Consider the following 17857-nt stretch of genomic DNA (forward strand, 5'->3'; position numbering starts at 1 on the left):
TTAGAGTAAAAAGGGGTGGTTTTAAGAAAATAATGTCTGTAGATTATCTTGAAAGCAGGTTTACAAATGCTACACTGGTACTTCCATATCTCCCGTGGTGGAAGTAACACCCAGCACTTGTTCACATGACTGTTTCAGACAAGAGAAGACTTCTGCACTAGATTTTAAGTGCTGTCACCTGCTTGTGTCTACTCCATTTTCATATAACAGCAACTGAAAGTATAAAAAAGCTTATTTTATTACAGCTGTCCTGTGCTGGGACTACTGCTAGAGTGGGGTCAGTAGAAAGAGAATTAAGAATAACAGTGTTTTAAAACATCTTTGTGACTCTTTGAGGCCAGCACCAAGAGAAATTTTTTTATAGAAGCATGAGTTCCAGAAAACAATAGGTTTCTTAAACAAAAACATCCCACAGTGGGCAGGTTGATGTTCACTTCTAGAATGACACCAAACGACATTCCTCTCCAATGTTAATTTTTTTCTACCCACAGTGATATGAGAAGGGCAATCTCTTTTTCCTATAATATTGACCCAGTTAATTTCTGATCACCCACTCTCCACTTATGTAGTATTTTTCCATCCCCATATCCAAAATGAAGACACGTTTTGTGTTTACTTCCAATTGCATTAACCATCTGAATTGTACACACAATTCTCCCGTTATTCTGGGGTAACGCATTGGTCTTCACATCCATGTTCTACTGACAGCCTCAAAATTCACCTCACTCATTACAAAGGCATTGCTTCCCATAAAACTGTGGCTGACATGACAATCTTTAAGCACGCATCACTTCACTGGCATTTGTGTATGTACAAACACCCAACTAATACAGAGACACAAGCATGCAAAATCTTCTCTCCCTACTGGCAGCTGTCACCTTTCTTCTCTTTTCTAGATTTTCACAATCCTTAGCTCTACCTTCCCTTTCAGCAATTAAAAGAGGTGAAGTACTTCAGGATCTAGCTACTTGGAGCAAAGACATTAACGCTTATTAATTGCATCAATATCCAGCTGAGGTGTCGGTGCACTCAGATTCACAGAAGTATCGACACAATCACCTCGATTTCAGTACCAAAGATACAGGTCCTCTGCTGCAATTACTAATTTGTAATTACTGCAAAGCAACTCAGAGTCACTGTCAAGGGGTGAGGAACCAATGCTGGCCCTTGGCCACCTGGGCACCCATCCAGTAATGGCCTGATTGTGCCTAGATGCAGTCTCCCAACATAAGTTGGAGTACCATGGATACTGCTCTGACTTGCACCAACAGGCAGGAATCAGCAGAACCAGGGAAACCTATGCTGTGCTCCCTCTCCCCTTAGTCATCTTACTAACTGAGGCTACAGAAAGAGGAATGTGTCCCAGATATGATGACAGAGCTATCAGGGAAGTTGCATACAAGTAACTCAATGGAGCAACTTCCTAGGAGTTGACAATGCTTTAACATTTGTTACTTGATTCTTGCATATCCATAATGGCACATTTAAAATACTAAACACTTTAAGCTTCCCATCTCTCTTGTTTATAATTTCTTTATAGCCAGGAAATAAAAACTGTCAACTAAACTCTTTCTGTGGAGTTTTGCTCAACAGAAAGATATTGCTGTGTAATATCAAACTGTTGATCAAATCTATTTGCTGGGTGAACAAAGCTAAGTTACTTCTGCGACAAATGCACCACTAATCAGCCATACAGCATTATAGCTGTATGTCCCCCCACTTCTATGCATCAGTCAAAAAACCTTTTGCAAAGTTCTGAGTTAAATATATTTGCTGGTAGTGATGGTCAAAAAGTAGAAGAAAGCACATATGTTGATTTTAGACCACAGGTGGTGCAGCACAGGGTGTTAGAAATTGTCTCTTCCTGTAATGTATAAACTGAGGTAACTTGGTACTCAAGTCATTAAGAGAGAATTTACCATGTCATTTTTACAGACCTTTCTTGATTGACTTCAACTGGACAGCTACAATTTTCTTTACATATGTTGATCTTTCTGTTCAAGGTTGTGTATCTGGAACTCTCTTCTCCCCGGAAACTTATATTTTAGATTGAGAATCTCAAAGTACTGTAAACTTTTCTTCTTTTTGCTAATATTTCAGGACCGTCTTCTCAAAGCCAAACCCTTAAAGAGATGCATGCTGATGCTCTTCTGCATGTAGAATATTTCTTTACCCATCAGTGCTCTAGTGCATTCACTCAGTGGGGAAAGTTAAGGCATCAGTGTCTGACCTTCAGTTGCCCCTACGACTTCAGCTGGCCACCACATATTTACATTACAAGGTCCATGTGATGAAGCAACAGAGATTTTGATTTTGAGCACCAATTTTTAATGATGCAGCTTCAAAACAGATGAAGGCTTTCAAAATTTGACTGCTTTCTAATGGATAAAGAAAATTGCACCTTCTCACCCTCACAGAGCCCTCGGCTAGCACTGGATCTGAACTGGTTATCTCAAAATGAATGTTTCTGTGCAAGTTCACCAACTGATTGGTGTGTTCCCTGCAAGCCAGCTGGAATATGTAATTTTGAAAGGCATCTTTGGGTTAATAACAGTTTTCCAAACAGTTGTCACTGAAGACGATGTGTGCAGACTAAATAAGATTAAACCTTCGAGTAAGATCATAATCAGAAGTGAAATTCCAACTATAATATGTCTGTATGTCTTAAAATGTTTCCTGTAAAATTATGGAGTAAATAATCTAATGGAAATAAGGCTTACAACAAACAGGTCATTCTGCCATACAGGCCTATGCTGGCAGCCTGATATCACCAGCTACCTACCCTTGAGCTGTCTGATTTATAGATTTCTGAAATTAGAGAAACCTAAGAATGTTGAACTATGCAAAACTACTCACAAATGCAGCCTGCACACACCATTTTTGGACACAAAAGTGATAACTGTGTATCAACTAACAATTGCAGAGGTCTGTGGGCTGGAGCCTCTGCATGGATTTGTACTGTGTGAGCCCACTGCTTTTGCATGGAGCAAGTTTGATACCAGCAGAGCTCTGCTTCATTCAGGCATCGCTCCTCATGCCTGTGGGATTCAGAGTTGGCAGCTGGGAAGGAGGCTCTGCAGCTCCCAGCAAAGGCTTCACTGGAGCTCCCCTCCGAGTCCTTCAGAGACTGACTGCCAAGCAAGGGCTGCAGATAAAAATCTCAGCTCAGCAGTAGGTGAGTCAAGTTCTGGTAAGATGGAAAATAACAGACGATGATACTGTCACATGTCATGGTCTGGTGTTTTTTTCCCCCTTAAATCCTATGTAATCTAAAGTTCTTAATTGGTGATTTGGTAGAGAAAACAGATTGAAATTATCTGATGAGGCATTTTCATGTTAGAAGCAGATATAAAATGAAAAGCGTATTATATAGTTTGTCAAATGAAGGCACACATAATTCTTACTAGATTGTCTACTGCAATTTTTATTAAGAAACTCACTGAAGTAATTGGTATCATTTTAAATGGAAGTTTAAATTTGCCATAATGAAAGACAGGTGAAGTTTGAAATACAGAAAGGAGTGCATTTAACACTTGCTGAAGGAGTTAAGCAGCTGTAGCATAGTAAGCTCTCATTTAACAGAATTGGTAAGCACGTGGCAGTATTAACCAGATTTTGATTATGTCTTTATCATCAAAGATCCTCTCTAAGTTCTGAAAAAATACTTGCAGTCTAACACCTCAAGAAAAAAAAAAAAGGCAGAACTAAGAACCTTCATATTCAGTTATTTTTAAGGAACACAAGTCAGACAAACAGCAAGCCAAGATTCTAGAAAATTGAATCTGTACTTTCACACTTGGAATTTTAAAGTTGTCAAGACTCTCAGAAAACACATGCTAAGTTTGGAGGGCCATGGTAAAAGAGTTCTGGGAAAAAAAAATATGTTGATAAAACTGGCTGGCAAATCGTACCACATAGGAAATCTCTGAAAATGGAGATTAAACTTTCAGAGTAAAGACACAATCTTCTCTGAGCATGCCTTGATTTAGTCTAATGCCTACCACTGTCCACAGAACAAAGGAAAGTGAAATTTCAAAGTTGGAATCTCATGAGTGCCTCATGGATGAGCAGCAGGGAACAGAGTCTTATTTTAGGACATATATGTACAAGTGAAAAGAACAGAAAGGCAAGTAAAAGGTGAAGGAGCACCAAGACTTCTGCCTTTTGCCTATTTTTTTTAAATTAGCTATAAATTAAATTTGCAATTGAGGCAGACCGAAATGGTTTTGAAAATCATACAGTATTATGGATTTAAACAGCTTGTCAGGACTGAGTCTTTCTGCCTGAGTAACTATGATCTATCTTAGGACATGAACAGGGAAATACACATCCAAAAAAAGATTCAAGAAATGAACATTGATGACCACAGTACTAAAAAACGTCCTAGAGGCACAAATCATGGCAGAAGACTATGAAGTGTATAAACCTTTTTTTCTTTTCTCCTGCAACAGGGAGATTCATTGCATAGGAAACACGGGGAATAAATCTACTGCTGCCTTGGCCATCTCCCCAGAAAAGGGAGGCTTTGCAAGTTGAGCACAGGACTAGCAATCCCATCCCTGGAAAATCTGCAGTACAGACTATCCCCAGTAGTGCATGTTCTGCAGTAAAACAGTTTCCAAATTTGTGATCTGACTTGGATAGAGTGGATTAATATTAAAATGACTCATTAAAGGAGTCCAAGTAAGAAGATAAGCATGTTTCTGAAAAAAAATTAAACACAGAACTAAAGTCTCACTCAAAGTAGTAATAGTAATCACAGACTAACACCTGGGAGTCTAATTTGCCCCTGAATTAATAAATAAAATCATTATATTTTCATTTAGCAGTAATCTTTATTAAATACCACCATTTACAATTAAAAGCATAATTGTAACTGAAGGAAACGAGTTTTAAAGTAAGATCTAGAGACGAAGTGTCATTCAAAGGCTGTGAGGGGGAAGAAGTCATAAGAGAGAATTTTTAGTAGCTGAAGAGCCTGGGTAAACAAACCCACTGTTGCAGTGAGGAAGGGGGAGCCAAGAAAGAAAGGAAAGTGTGAGCTGGTAGTGCAGTAGGGGCATACTGGGTCAGCAAGACAGAGAGAAAAATGCATAAAGAATTTTGAAAATAATCTCATTTGTTCAATACAAGTTAGGTGTACTTGCTAGAAATTGATTAAAATAAAGTAATATATAATGGAAAAGAATCGATTTCTATAGCTTGATAGTTTGTTGAGTAGGCAATATAGCCATTAATTATTTGAGCCCTTTAAATCAAACCTTTTATGCATGAAATAACATAGTTTGCATGGTTCACAGAAACAAACATAACTAGGCAGATGCAGAATACAAAAAAGCAATAGAGAAATCTCAGCATTGTGAGTCACCAATTAACATTTCATAACTTTAAAGGTCCTGTAAGCTTCTTCCTTCCCCATGCCACAAAAGGATTTTGCACAGTGCTTCTGCAGTAGTTCAGCTGAATTTCTTGCAAGATTGAGGCCTTTGTCAATAAGGTATATCTATAACAGTACTAACTCGATAGTCATTCTTCTTACTAGAGCAGTAAGTATATTTTCATCTTCTGCTTAACTAAACTGCCTACATAACCAAACTACACTGCCTACATAACCAAACTACACTGCCTACATAACCAAACCCCCATTTGATCATGTGGACTGGTGCTAAATAAAATCAAGAACTTGACAAAAATTCAGTAGCTTTTCCTAAATTTGAGATTCAAGTTCAGGAATAGGGCTGAGCATAGTCAGAAGACTGAAAGGAGAGAACAACCAAAATCCAAGCTGCAGCCCAGAAAACCTGTGGACTTCTGCACTACAGCTAGCACACAGTGGTTTCTGTCTCACTTCCTCACATGGGAAGACAGATGGACTCACACACACACATTTCTCTTATGCAGCAATTTCCTATATAATCATTTATGGGCCATTCTGAAGTACATTTTGATCTTCTATCAAGATCATTCATTTTGATATGAGAAAGAATTTTAACATTGAGAACAACCATTTACTGGAATAACTTCCCCAGAGGCATGGTAAAGCCATGGTAAAACCTACCTCATCACTGTAGGTTTCCAAGACATGATTGGAAAGTGTGCTATACAACCTCATCAAGGCTTCCTTTTTCACAAAACATTGAACCCAACATGGGCCAGTCTATATTTTTCACCAAAATAGGAAATATGCAAATAAGAATGATAAGAGGTGTTTCTGCAAAAGTAAAGTATAACAACTGGCTTCAGAAAGATGTATGGGATGATCAACACAACCTGCTATGGGACTTTTAGTAGGAAACATGCTCTTTTTCCTTTTGAGCTCTCAATTTGAAACAGTTGTTATTCTCATTTAATACACAATGAGAATTAGAATAATGTTGATAGTTATCTCTCTCACAGGATGTTGTGAAGACTGATATGCTCACATAGATTATTTTAAAAATGCAATATAGAAGAATAATGTTATGCATTATTAGCACTGGTAGAGTAGTAATACAATTTTCTATTAACTCAGCATTCCACAAACAGCTAGTAAATTGCTACTCAAAAGGTCTCTTCTCCTTCCAGCATTCCTCACAGATTTCTTCCAACTCCCAAGTCGGTTATTGAGCAACTTATAATGTCATTTTAAAAGACTAACAGGCTTCCCTTGAGAAAGAAAAATCTGAAGACAAAACATCACAAGCAAGTTTTCCCATTAAAACACTTACACGCAGAGATACTTAAAAAAATAGAAATAAAATGACAGTAGAGATAATGTTGCTGGTAGAGTCTCAATTGTGCTTAAAATGACCGAGAAATCTGACCCTGGCTAATATAAGAGGCCAGCTTTACAAGAGTGTCTCTTGATTCCATTTTAAAATAGATTGCTAGTGAAAATCTAAAAAATAGCAAAAGTTTTATTTTTATCGCACATGTAACATATTTTTCAAGTAGAAAACACAATAAATCATGTGCCATTAAAACCATCACTTTGATAGGTAATTACCTGAGCATCATAATCAATAGATTTCTCTGTGTTGTCAAAAGAAATAAAAGACAAAATTAAACCTATCATCCTTCCATAATTTAGTGTTTCATTATTAAATTTATTGAGCCTTTTTTCACACTTGATTGATACACTTTGATTGCACAACTAAAGACAATTAAATTACTTGAAATGCTAAGCTATTCTCTCCAAAAGACTAAACTGGTATTGTCACCCTGTTTATTGTCACTCTGTTCAAGATGGTAGAGAATTTGTATTATGGATTGCCCAATCCAACTGCATCCTTCTAGTCCTTGAATAAAACTTCAGCCTTATTGAGAAATTAAAGACATGTGTCTTTGTCTCTCATACCCCTCATTTTTATACCATCTGGGCTCCTGTTTTTTCATCACCATCACCTTCTCCAGCTACAGTGAAACCAGGACACAGATAATCCCATGGCCAAACAAAACAAACTCTTCCAAAGAAAGGACACTCTGGTCAAGTATTTTATTTACATCTCATTAAACTAACATGCATTTCAATTTCCATTCAGCTCTTTCTAGGTTTAATGTGTGCACTGTAATGATGGACTGATCTAATTGATTTAAAATATTGACTGCAGAGAAAATTCCACAGATAACTGGACACAGAGATCAGCATGAAAGGCAAATAAATTAATATAGAAACAAACTGGATAGTGATGGAGAATGCAAGGAAGATGCAGGCTGGATTAAATTAACTGAGCTTAAGGTCAGATATCTGGAAAGACTTTTGCACCATGAGGACAGGCAAGGAGTGGAGCAGTTCGCCCAGAGAGGCTGTATGATCTCGATCCTCAGCAGTTTCTGAGAGCAGACAGGAAAAAACCCTGAGAGATCAAGCCTGAAATCATTGTCAACTCTGCTTTTAGAAGGTTGGACAACAGAACCAAAATGAGGGACAGGTCTGTAGCCTCTTGGCAGGGGAAAGGCTGGCAAATTAGTCAGGCAGGGACAGAAGTATATGACTTCCGCAGCAATAGGTTTTCTGGAAAGAGGGAATTTATCTAGGTTTGAAGAACAGTGAAGAGAAGAAACGTGCATAAAGAGTTTGAGTAGTTTAAACAACTTACTTTAATGGAAATACTGGGCAATACAATTCTAAGCACTAAGAAATAACATCAAATTCTTCGGAATTTTATTAGGTAAAAAAATAATCAAGTTATAGAAAAGTATAAATGTTCAAAGATAATCACTTTAAAGAGTACACAATTTAATAAAAAATGTAATATAGAAGTTTACTGTACAATTTAAATTCATGGTGTATAAATCTGGGGGTTTCTTTGCTGTCTAAGTCCTACCTGGAAAGATTATTTTGTCTAGACAGTTTCAAGGGAATGTTACAGAAAAAAACTCATTCACCTTGTTTTCTCCCAGTTCCATGATTTTTGCTCACACATAGTCTCTGTTTCAAAATCACATCTACTCAGTTTCCAGGCATCAGAGGTGGCTCTATAGTTTTCTATGCATTAGTATTGCACAGGAAGTTGTAAAAAAGCATCCTCATACCTGGACTGCATCTAAGGTGTTGTCAGAAACAGATTTCCTTCAGGTTGACAGCACCAAGCAGTGGAACACTCATCTGTGAAGTAGTGGTTAAAACAGTAACAGGATACTGCCCAAAGTGAAGCACAAAGTGAAGTCAAGCCATAGACCATGGGCCTCCCTTTGGGTTAATTCTAGTGGGATGGAGGGCTTGCAGATCTTTGGATCTTGTATAAGAAATGTAATCAGAGAGCCAGTAGCTTTTGAGGAACCATAATGAATAAGGAGCTGAGCGACCACATGGACAAGAGTCAGGGGAACACAAGTCCCACCAGGGAGAGAGGTCCAGAAATCACAAGGAATGAAACTGCCCCTATATCCACCCCTACTGTGCTTCCAGACACTGAATTCTGCAGACCACTAGGACAAACAATTCAACAAGGTCCCCAAAGTACGCCTCTTTCAGACCAAAAAGAGGCAATATAGAAAGTGACCCAATTCTAATAGGTTCATCTTATAAATTCTGAAAGCTGTGGGTTTATTCAATGTTTGAAGAAGCCAGTAAGTCTCTTCCTGGAGTTTATTTTTTTCCAATGCCAGTACCAATATTCCCAGTTCCTCAGGAATGTTTGGATATGAATCACTAATACTTCAAAGGAGAAGAAGGAATTTTGTCAGATAAAGCAGCAGGAAAAAACCTCACTGATTCAGTAATGTTACTATTTTCAAGAAATGCACAAGCCCATTTGGATGTTTAGAGAGAAACTGAAACGAAAAGTGATTCTTAGAAAAAGCAACCAAATAAAACACAGTCTGCTGAAATCAAAAGGATTTCCAGTTATGTTTTGAATGCAATCTCTGCCATTTCATCTTTTTTCATAGGTGCTACTGCATCATTGAGCAACAGGAGTGCAATGGGAAGCTAAGTGTTAGAGAGGAAAAGAGGACAGTGTAGGGATAACTACACACTGTTGCAACAGCTGTTCATCCTGAGGACACAGCCATGACAGCTATATACAGTGGTTTTTGGGTGATGCAGTTAATCCATCATTTACTCCCCATCTAATCTCAAAAGCTGCCATTACCCCATTCCCATCAAGCTGTGCTAAAAGGCTCTTTCCTCAGAAGCTTGCAGGGCATGACATGCTCCTCTTCTGCCACCACCACAGACATGTCTCTGTTTGTAGCCTCGACAGCTTTCTACAGCCATCTTTAGCATCCTTTCAAACCAAAATCTTTCTGCCTCCTTTGGCAGAACAGGCAGACAACAGGGAAGTGGGAAGATGCTAATTGCAAATCAGCTGTGCTGCAGGTCTTTCCCACCTCACATTTATCTCATCAGTACCTTCTCATCCCTTGCTTTCTGGCTTGCACTAGACTGTATTTGATTGAATTCACAAAAACACTTGGAACCATTGCTGGTGTGACAGACAAACAGCAACCATGTGCTTGGCTTGAAAAAGCAATTTCAAGTCTCTGTGTTGTAGGCATTTCTCAATTAAAGAAGTACAAAGCAGATTTAAACACTGCTTTTGCAGACCAGACTTTAATGCAACCAGGAGATCTTAATTTTTTTTTAATCAAAAACAAATATGAAGATACAGGAGGAAAATGAGCAGCAGCCTGCAGCAAAAATGCCCAGATTTCAAAGCCCTGGAAAAAAACAATTTCAAGTTACTGAATCACACCATACAGGAGGATATGAGCAGCTTTTTTTTGGGCCAGACCAAAGTCTACATAGCCCTGTCCCGTCTGCAACAAAGAATATCAGCAGCCTGTCCTTGGAGGACTGCACCCAGTGGAAGAGGCACCCCTGCCGCAGCAGTTTTGGGAGGATTGCTGCCCGTGGGACAGATTCACATTGCAGCAGTTTTGGGAGAACTGCTGCTCATGAGATGGAGCCACATGGAGAAGCTCACAGAGAACTGTCTCCCATGGGAGGGACTCCACGGTGCAGCAGAGGAAGGACTCCTCTCCCTGAGCAGTGAGAGAACTCACTGGTGATGAACTGACCAAACTCCCACACTCCTGTACCCCTGTGCTGCCACCGGGAAGGAGAGAGGGGTTGGAGGAAAAAAAGGTGTTTTTTTTCAAGGGCATATTTTACTTCCCATTATTCTGCTCTGATTCTGCTGGTAATAAATTCACTTTATAGCTCTAATTTGATCTGGAATGTTTTCTCCTGGTCCTTATCTCAACTCATGAACCCTTTGTTAAATCTTCTCTCCTCTGTCCACCTGCAGCAGGGAAGGATGAGTGAGCAGCTTTAGTGGGTGCCTGGCATCTGGCCAGTGCCAAATCATGACACTCCATCAGACCATGCCCTTTTAAACAGTCTTGAGGACTGGATATCTGAAGCTAGAAATGGAACTAATGTCCATGTGTATTAGCACAAGCTTGTCTGGGCTCTAATCCATTCTCAACACAAATAATTTCTGAGATACTTATGTGTGTCTTTCATGTGTCAATATATTCCTCTGCATTAACTCAGTCTCCCCACATGAGCCTTTGGCATCTCTGTCACTCTCCTGCAAAGAGGAGGGTGTGGAGCTGGTTCCTAGCAGTTTCACTTGAAGCATGCTGCCTTCTGTACTAAAAGCCATGAAACCACCCTTCTCTACCCATCCTCTACCCAACCAACCCACGATTTTCTAAATCTCTATTTACTTACCAAACTGTCTCTACCAGAAGTGGTTTTCTCAGTCATTCCCTTGCTCTGACTATTCCTGTCAATCTTCTCTCAATTTCCTCCATATCTTTGTTGAAATGGAAATCCTAGACTACACACAGGAGGGAACCAGGAAAGCCCACAGCATCGTCTCCCTTCCAAGGACTGGTAAAGCATCAGTACCATGGTGGATCCACAGACTCCTATTTTTGCCCCTGAATATTACCTTTCCAAATAAGAGAATGGAAACAACATGAGGCTTAGGGCCACATTCATGTCAAGGGCAGGAGTGAAGCAAACATTTCCTTTGACAGACCTCAAGGTGGCCCAATGGGGATCTGGGGCTACCCGCCAGCACTAACTTGCCCCAAGGCATCAGAAGTGCCATGCATGCTTTGCAAATACGTCTCTCTTCCAGAGAGGGCTGTATGCACACATCCTTCTCTCACTGACTCTGCATCCAGATCTGTCTATAGATCTGACATCATGTTTATTTACTTCAAATGAGAATTCCAATTATAGCACCAAATTACTCTGAGGGGGTAACAACAAAGATGCTGCTTTCGGTCCAACATGGATTTATTTCAAAGTGATTTCCAACATGCTGCTCAGCAGCAGAAGTTGTAGGATTGCACACCACAAGGCGGGCTGCCAAAACTGAGCTCTGCTGCAGCTGAGCAGGCAGAAGTTCAACATAAACAAAAATAATTGAAAATGAAAACTGGGGGGAGAGGAAGGGGAGGGGAATAGGCAGACAAACAGGCAAAGGCTAATGCTGAGAAAAAAACCCTAAAATATACAAAAACATTCTCAGCAAGGAGGGAGTACACTCTCATCTTAAAAAACAGTGCAAAGAAGCATCCCAAAATGGACTTATCTTAGCACTGCTAGGAATTGTGAGAGCCAATAGAAGATATTATACTCAGCTGCAGCTCAGATGAGCTTCTTCACATGCTCAGAGAGTGGCCACACATTTTCAGAACGTAGAAGCTCAAACATCAGTGTGCCTTAAACTTCAGCCCCCTGGAAAGCAGGAGCAGAATTAGTATAGTATTTTGTAACTCTTAATAAAAGAACAGCATTTCGCTCACAGAGCTAATTACTTAAAAATTAAAAGGAACTATTAAGTCACCTTTGCAACTTTGGCTGCTCAGGTGTTTGTGCCTCTCACTATGAAAAGCCACACAACTGTAATTTCAGAGAGACTTTGAAACTATAGATAAAGCAAGAGTAATGTAACTTGTGTGGAACAGGCTGGGCTTTGCGGACAATTTACTGAGGTTATTTTATTTACTTTGACAACATCTGCTATATTGATACTGTAGTCAAACCTAACAAAAAAGTGTTTGCTAGAGACTCCTCCTTGATGGGATCTGCAGCCACAGCCTGGTGAGCAGCATCGGAGGATCAGCTGCTGGAAACTCTGTAATAAAATACAGAGAGACAGTCTCCATACTGGGACAAAAGGATGATCTGAGGTGGTCACAAAGAACTGAATTCTCTTCAATGTTTCTAGGCCAGAAGAAAAATTGCTTTGGTATGTTAAGCACTGTTTTTACTGAGCTCTTATCATTAGTTGCTATTTTGAGGCATTAAAACATTGTACCTCAGCAGAAATTCAATGGAATCTCAGGGGAAAAGGCACCTGAATAGGCACTAACTGCAACTGAGGAGCCAGTCTGAGCTCAGGAAGTACTGGGATAAAAGGTCTTAGGTTGTCTTAAAGAAGTAGCAGGAATTTCTCTGAAAAAGTGTCAGGTTAATAAATTTTATTATTTGCTATAAGATTTAAATAGTGCTTCTCAGTCTGTTGCAAACACACCACTGAAATGATCAGAAAAAAAAATCCCATGTTCTTACTTCTACACACACAGGAACAAAGTCTGAAAGAAAAATGACCTCACAATGGAGTATCTCAAGTATAGCACAACCATTTGTGCTATAATGAATAGCCACAATTTGTGCCATAAATGAAAAAAATCCCAAATACTTGAGGCAACGATACCTCTGTTACAGAACAGAGGCAATTACCTGAGTGGTGGCTTTTTCTTTACTACTGTCCCTTCATCCCAACATCTAGTCCAGCTTTTGACTTAGACTAGAAACACTGGTAAAAAAAAAAACATTGTTGTGAGTTGATGCTGACTGGATGCCAGACACCAACAAGAGCTGCTCACTCACTCCCCTCTGCAGCAGGACAGAGGAGATAAAATTTAACAAAGGGTTCATGAATTGAGATAAGGCCTGGGAGAGATTGCTCACTAAATACCACCATGGGCAAATCAGGCTCAACTGGAGATATAAACTGAATTTATTATAAACAAAATCAGAGCAGGATTATGAGGAGTAAAATAAGCCCTTAAACACCTTTCCTCCACCCCTCCCTCCTTCCCAGCTGTACCTCCTACCCAAGCAGCACAAGGAGTATGGGGGAATGGGGGTTATGGTCAGTTCATCAGCCAAGGCTTTTACCAATGCTCAGGGAGATGAGTCCTTCCCCTGCTGCACTGTGGGGTCTCTGCCATGGGAGACAGTTCTCTGTGAACTTCTCATATGTGTCTCCATCTCACGAGCAACAGCTCCCTGCAAACTGCTGCAGTGTGAGTCCATCCCACAGGCAACAGCCCTCCCAAAATTGCTGCAGTGTGGGTCTCTCTTTCCACACAGTGCAGTTCTCCAAGGACAGGCTGCTCCAGCCTGGAAATAGGGCCCCCTCTCTCCACTGGGTCTCCCGCAGGATGACAGCCTCCTCCAGGCATTCACCAGGAGGAGGATCAGCCTGGGTTCCTCCATGGGTTGTGGGTGGATCTCTGCATCTCCTGTGGATCCCCACAGGCTGCAGGGGCACAGCTGCTTCACCATGGTCTGCACCACAGGCTGAAGAGGAATCTCTGCTCTGGCACCTGGAGCATCTCCTCCCCTCCTTCTGCACTGCCCTTGGTACCTGCATGTTGCTCCCCAACTCTGTTTTGATTTTCTTCTTAAATATGTTATCAAGGAGGTGTTACCATCATCTCTAATTGGCCCAGCTTTGGCCAGCAGTATGTTCATCTTTGGAGTCATCAGGATTGGCTCTGCTGGACATGGTGGAAGCTTCTGGCAGGTTCTCACAGAAGCCACCTCTGTGCCCTCCCACTACCAAAAAACAGGCCATGCAAAACCAACACAAGTGTAAATAACCATATTACAAAACTCATTGTCAAAAAATAGATAGAAATAAAATCTAGCAACATAGTAAGAGAGTTCATTGCAGGAAAGCCTGTCACACCATCTTCCAACAGATCAAGAATTTTGCTCAGCACAAATACAGTAAGAAAAAGATGGAATCTTCCCAAAGGAACAAGAAAAATGAAACACTTTAAATGTTATAATATAAAAGCATAAAAGTCAATGCCATGGATACCAGCTCACTCTGACCTCCACATCTAAAAAATATATGAAGATAATAAAGGGTCCTTGAGACAGACACCAAAAGTTATTTATCAAGAAGGATGACTGAATTAGGAAGGACTGACAGGATCAGGGCTGTTTATCTGAAAGAACAACAGGACTAAATAAATAGACACAGTATGATGAAAGTTAATTAAGAAGCATTTTTTCCTTACCCTCCTACTACAAAGTCAAACAGAACTAAATCACTTTTCAAATTGATACTTTAAAAAGAACGGGTGGATAACTTTAGGACTTAATGTCACAGAATACTAGTGATGACAAGAACCAAGAGGATTAAATTGCAATTGGATTTGTATATGAGCAGTCCCTGCCATAAGCAATCACTAACAAATGGGGATTAGGGAGACCTTCTGTAACAGAGGTTACAGACATTCTGGATCATTCCCTAACAGTTTAGGGAAGATTTCATTCACCACCCTCTGTAGCAACCTAGTTATGCTACTGCTGGCTACATGACGCCCAGCTAGAGGGACACTCATCAGATCACTCCAGCAATCCATGTTCTGCTACCAGAACTGTCTGGTGGCAACAGGTGTGCACTTCATGACAGATCTTCCTCCTGGAAAGCATGTGTGTATCCTTTAAGGCATGCCTGTTATCAAATAACCTTGCTTAGAGCACGCAAACTTCTGCAGTGAAGGTAAATTTTGTGCAATCTCAGTTGCAATGCTTAACAATGCTTAGACAAACCGTTTTTGTCTTTTTAGTCATCTGAGAGTTTATTTTCCATTCTGTCATCACATCTTTTAGTTTAATGTAAAAATCATTAATCCTAGAATTTGTTTTTCTTTTTTGAGACACAGGAACAAACTACAGGTAAGAGCAAACCCAAGAACACCCTGATTGCATCTTTCTGACACTACTTAAGGAAACTCAGAGATCCTCTTCCAAAGCAATTACATTTTTTTTAAAGACAGGCTCCACACAATGTAATATGATTCTTTGTGAAGAGGGCATTCTTTACCCTACAGTAATGGAAAAGCTGAGAGGTCTCCCAGCACCCCAAGTGCCTGTCCATGGTGAGCAGCAAACCAAACAACATGATGAAGGGATATTTCCTAGCCAGATAAACCGGGGTGTGCTTGCAACACAAAGTCGAAATCCAACTTGTTAAAGGCAAGGTCAGTAGTGAGTGGCTGGTTACATCCTCCATCCCTTGCTTCCTAGCCCCCTGCTCACAAGTGTAGATGTTACCATATGTAAGGAAAAACCCCACATTCTTAGTTACAGCTTCAGCTGCTCTTTCATCTTCTATGCTTGACTGGCCTGTTCTGCAGTATGAGAATATTTCATAATAAATCTATATCTTCATTTGTCCTTAGTAAAGTTGGGGATGATGGATGTTTCAGTCAGAGTTGAGCAGTTTTCACAATGCATAAAAATGTGGCTAAGCACAGTGTAAGTGTATTCCTACAACATCTAGGTGCCTCCTGTAATTCCAAAATACCAGAAAACTGGAAGGACTTCTGAAGGCAACTGTAATGCAAATCTCATTATTAACTACCACTTTACTGAGCAAATATCAACATCTCCCTCCTGAATAACAAGAGCATTTCTAACAACAGTCATTGTATTTCTTAATGGAGAACCAAATTCACTGGCAATAAAGTCCAGGTTCCCAGAAGAAAAATTACTCTGTGCTCTCTGTAGACAGACTTTGGGTTTTAATGAGCAAGGAAACCAAAAAGGGCCTGATCCTAACTCCATGTAAGTCAATGGGATGGCTTCTACTGATTTCAGTGGGCTTTGGAAGGAGATCTGAGGTCCTGATTTTGCATTTGTCACACTGTCAGCTTCACTGAAAGCCACAGGGAGTTTCAGTGTCATTCAAAGAAGAAAAGTTCTTCAAGAACTAAATTTATCTCTTTCCTCAATGATGATTTTCTCAATATGATTTTCTCATCATAAGCAGGAAAAAGAAAATTAAATGTTGAGAATTTCAGATTGCAATTTCAAAAAAAAATATATTTATTTGGGACGACATTCAGGAAGCTCATCTTGTGCCAGCCCTGACTGTTAAGGAAGTGAAGTGCTCTAAATGTATTATATAATCTTTCCCAATATCACTTACAGGTGGCTTGCTGACAGCATATTTTGTTTTCAAGTCTACTTTTTTTAGTAATCGGGTTTTCCAGCACCGAAATGGTCTGTTCATGTGGAACTGGTGGAATTGTATCAGAACAAACTAATACACTGGAATAGTAAATTACCATGGATGACAGGTTGCATGGGGCTTTTTGATTTACAATCTATAATATAAAGCTTAAAATACGTAATGTTTTCACCCTGTATGGTATTTTCCTTCCTGCTGTTGTACTCTCTAAGACCTTACTTCAGTGTACACCTTCTTTAATGACCTTAATAAATTACCTGTAAGCTTTGAGTTAAGGACACAGCTCTTCAATTAAAACTAATAGCCATAATTGCAGCATCTCTCTAGGGTGCTGCTGCTCCCTGGGTACAGTATCGGAACACAGCTGGGGTCAACAAACAAGCACTCTTCAGGACCAAGCATAGCATTTCCTCAATTTGAAGAGTCTGACCAGTCACAGACTTTAGTTCTTGCCCATCAAACTTGCAGCACCTTTGGCTAGCTGGTTATCACAGAATGTGCACACATACATTACTTCCCTGTAAATGCTTCTTTTTATTCCTAATTACAATGAAAATGAGTTCCCACAGTACCCAGTGATTTCAGTGGGAGCTGCTCTGAAAATAAGGACTCTTATTAGTCCTTAGAAGCCCTGAAAATAAGGACTCATTTTATAAAGCCAAACCCAAGAATATCTGCATTAGCAGACCCTAAGAAAAATGTCTGCCTACGTGACACAATTAAATGCTTGGCTTTGTGTAATTGAGCCTAGCCATTGACTTCAAGAATAACTTGTATCTGCTGCACCATCCTGGTTGAGCTCCACTTTCCCAATGCACATCCCATCTCCCCAGCACAACTGGGGAAAGCAATATTCTTACTGAAACTGTTAAAATTCTATTGTGGTTTGTCAGATGCGTCACTTAATATTTCAGTCTTTGTCACTGGCCCACAGGATGAAGGTGGCAATATCTAAGTTGAGAACCATGAGTCCTTCATATATCAAAGTAATTAAAAACCCCCACAACAACTACTTAAATCAGTCTTCGCCTATCTCCGTTTTGGTGTCCATTCACAAAGAATGAAGAGTAATTAATTTCCTTACTATTCATCTGTCCCATATATGTACTAATAGGCAAGAAAATACTAAACAT

General features: G+C 39.8%; 1 protein-coding gene across 3 annotated transcripts in view; it reads right to left on the minus strand.

Moving 5' to 3' along the window:
• The window catches only part of FARS2 (phenylalanyl-tRNA synthetase 2, mitochondrial), a 229318-nt gene that overhangs the window by 47755 nt on the left and 163706 nt on the right, over window positions 1–17857 (minus strand). Inside the window, exon 7 of one of the 3 annotated variants that reach the window (XM_031503941.2) lies at window positions 11386–12181. The exons of the other annotated variants lie outside the window; for them this stretch is intronic. Coding sequence (XP_031359801.1) covers window positions 12157–12181 — 25 coding nt within the window. The 3' untranslated portion in view covers window positions 11386–12156. Of the gene's footprint in view, window positions 1–11385; window positions 12182–17857 lie in introns of those variants that run through there. 3 annotated transcript variants of the gene reach the window in all.

Source organism: Lonchura striata, chromosome 1 (genome assembly GCF_046129695.1).
Source record: "Lonchura striata isolate bLonStr1 chromosome 1, bLonStr1.mat, whole genome shotgun sequence".
Lineage (NCBI taxonomy): Eukaryota > Metazoa > Chordata > Aves > Passeriformes > Estrildidae > Lonchura > Lonchura striata.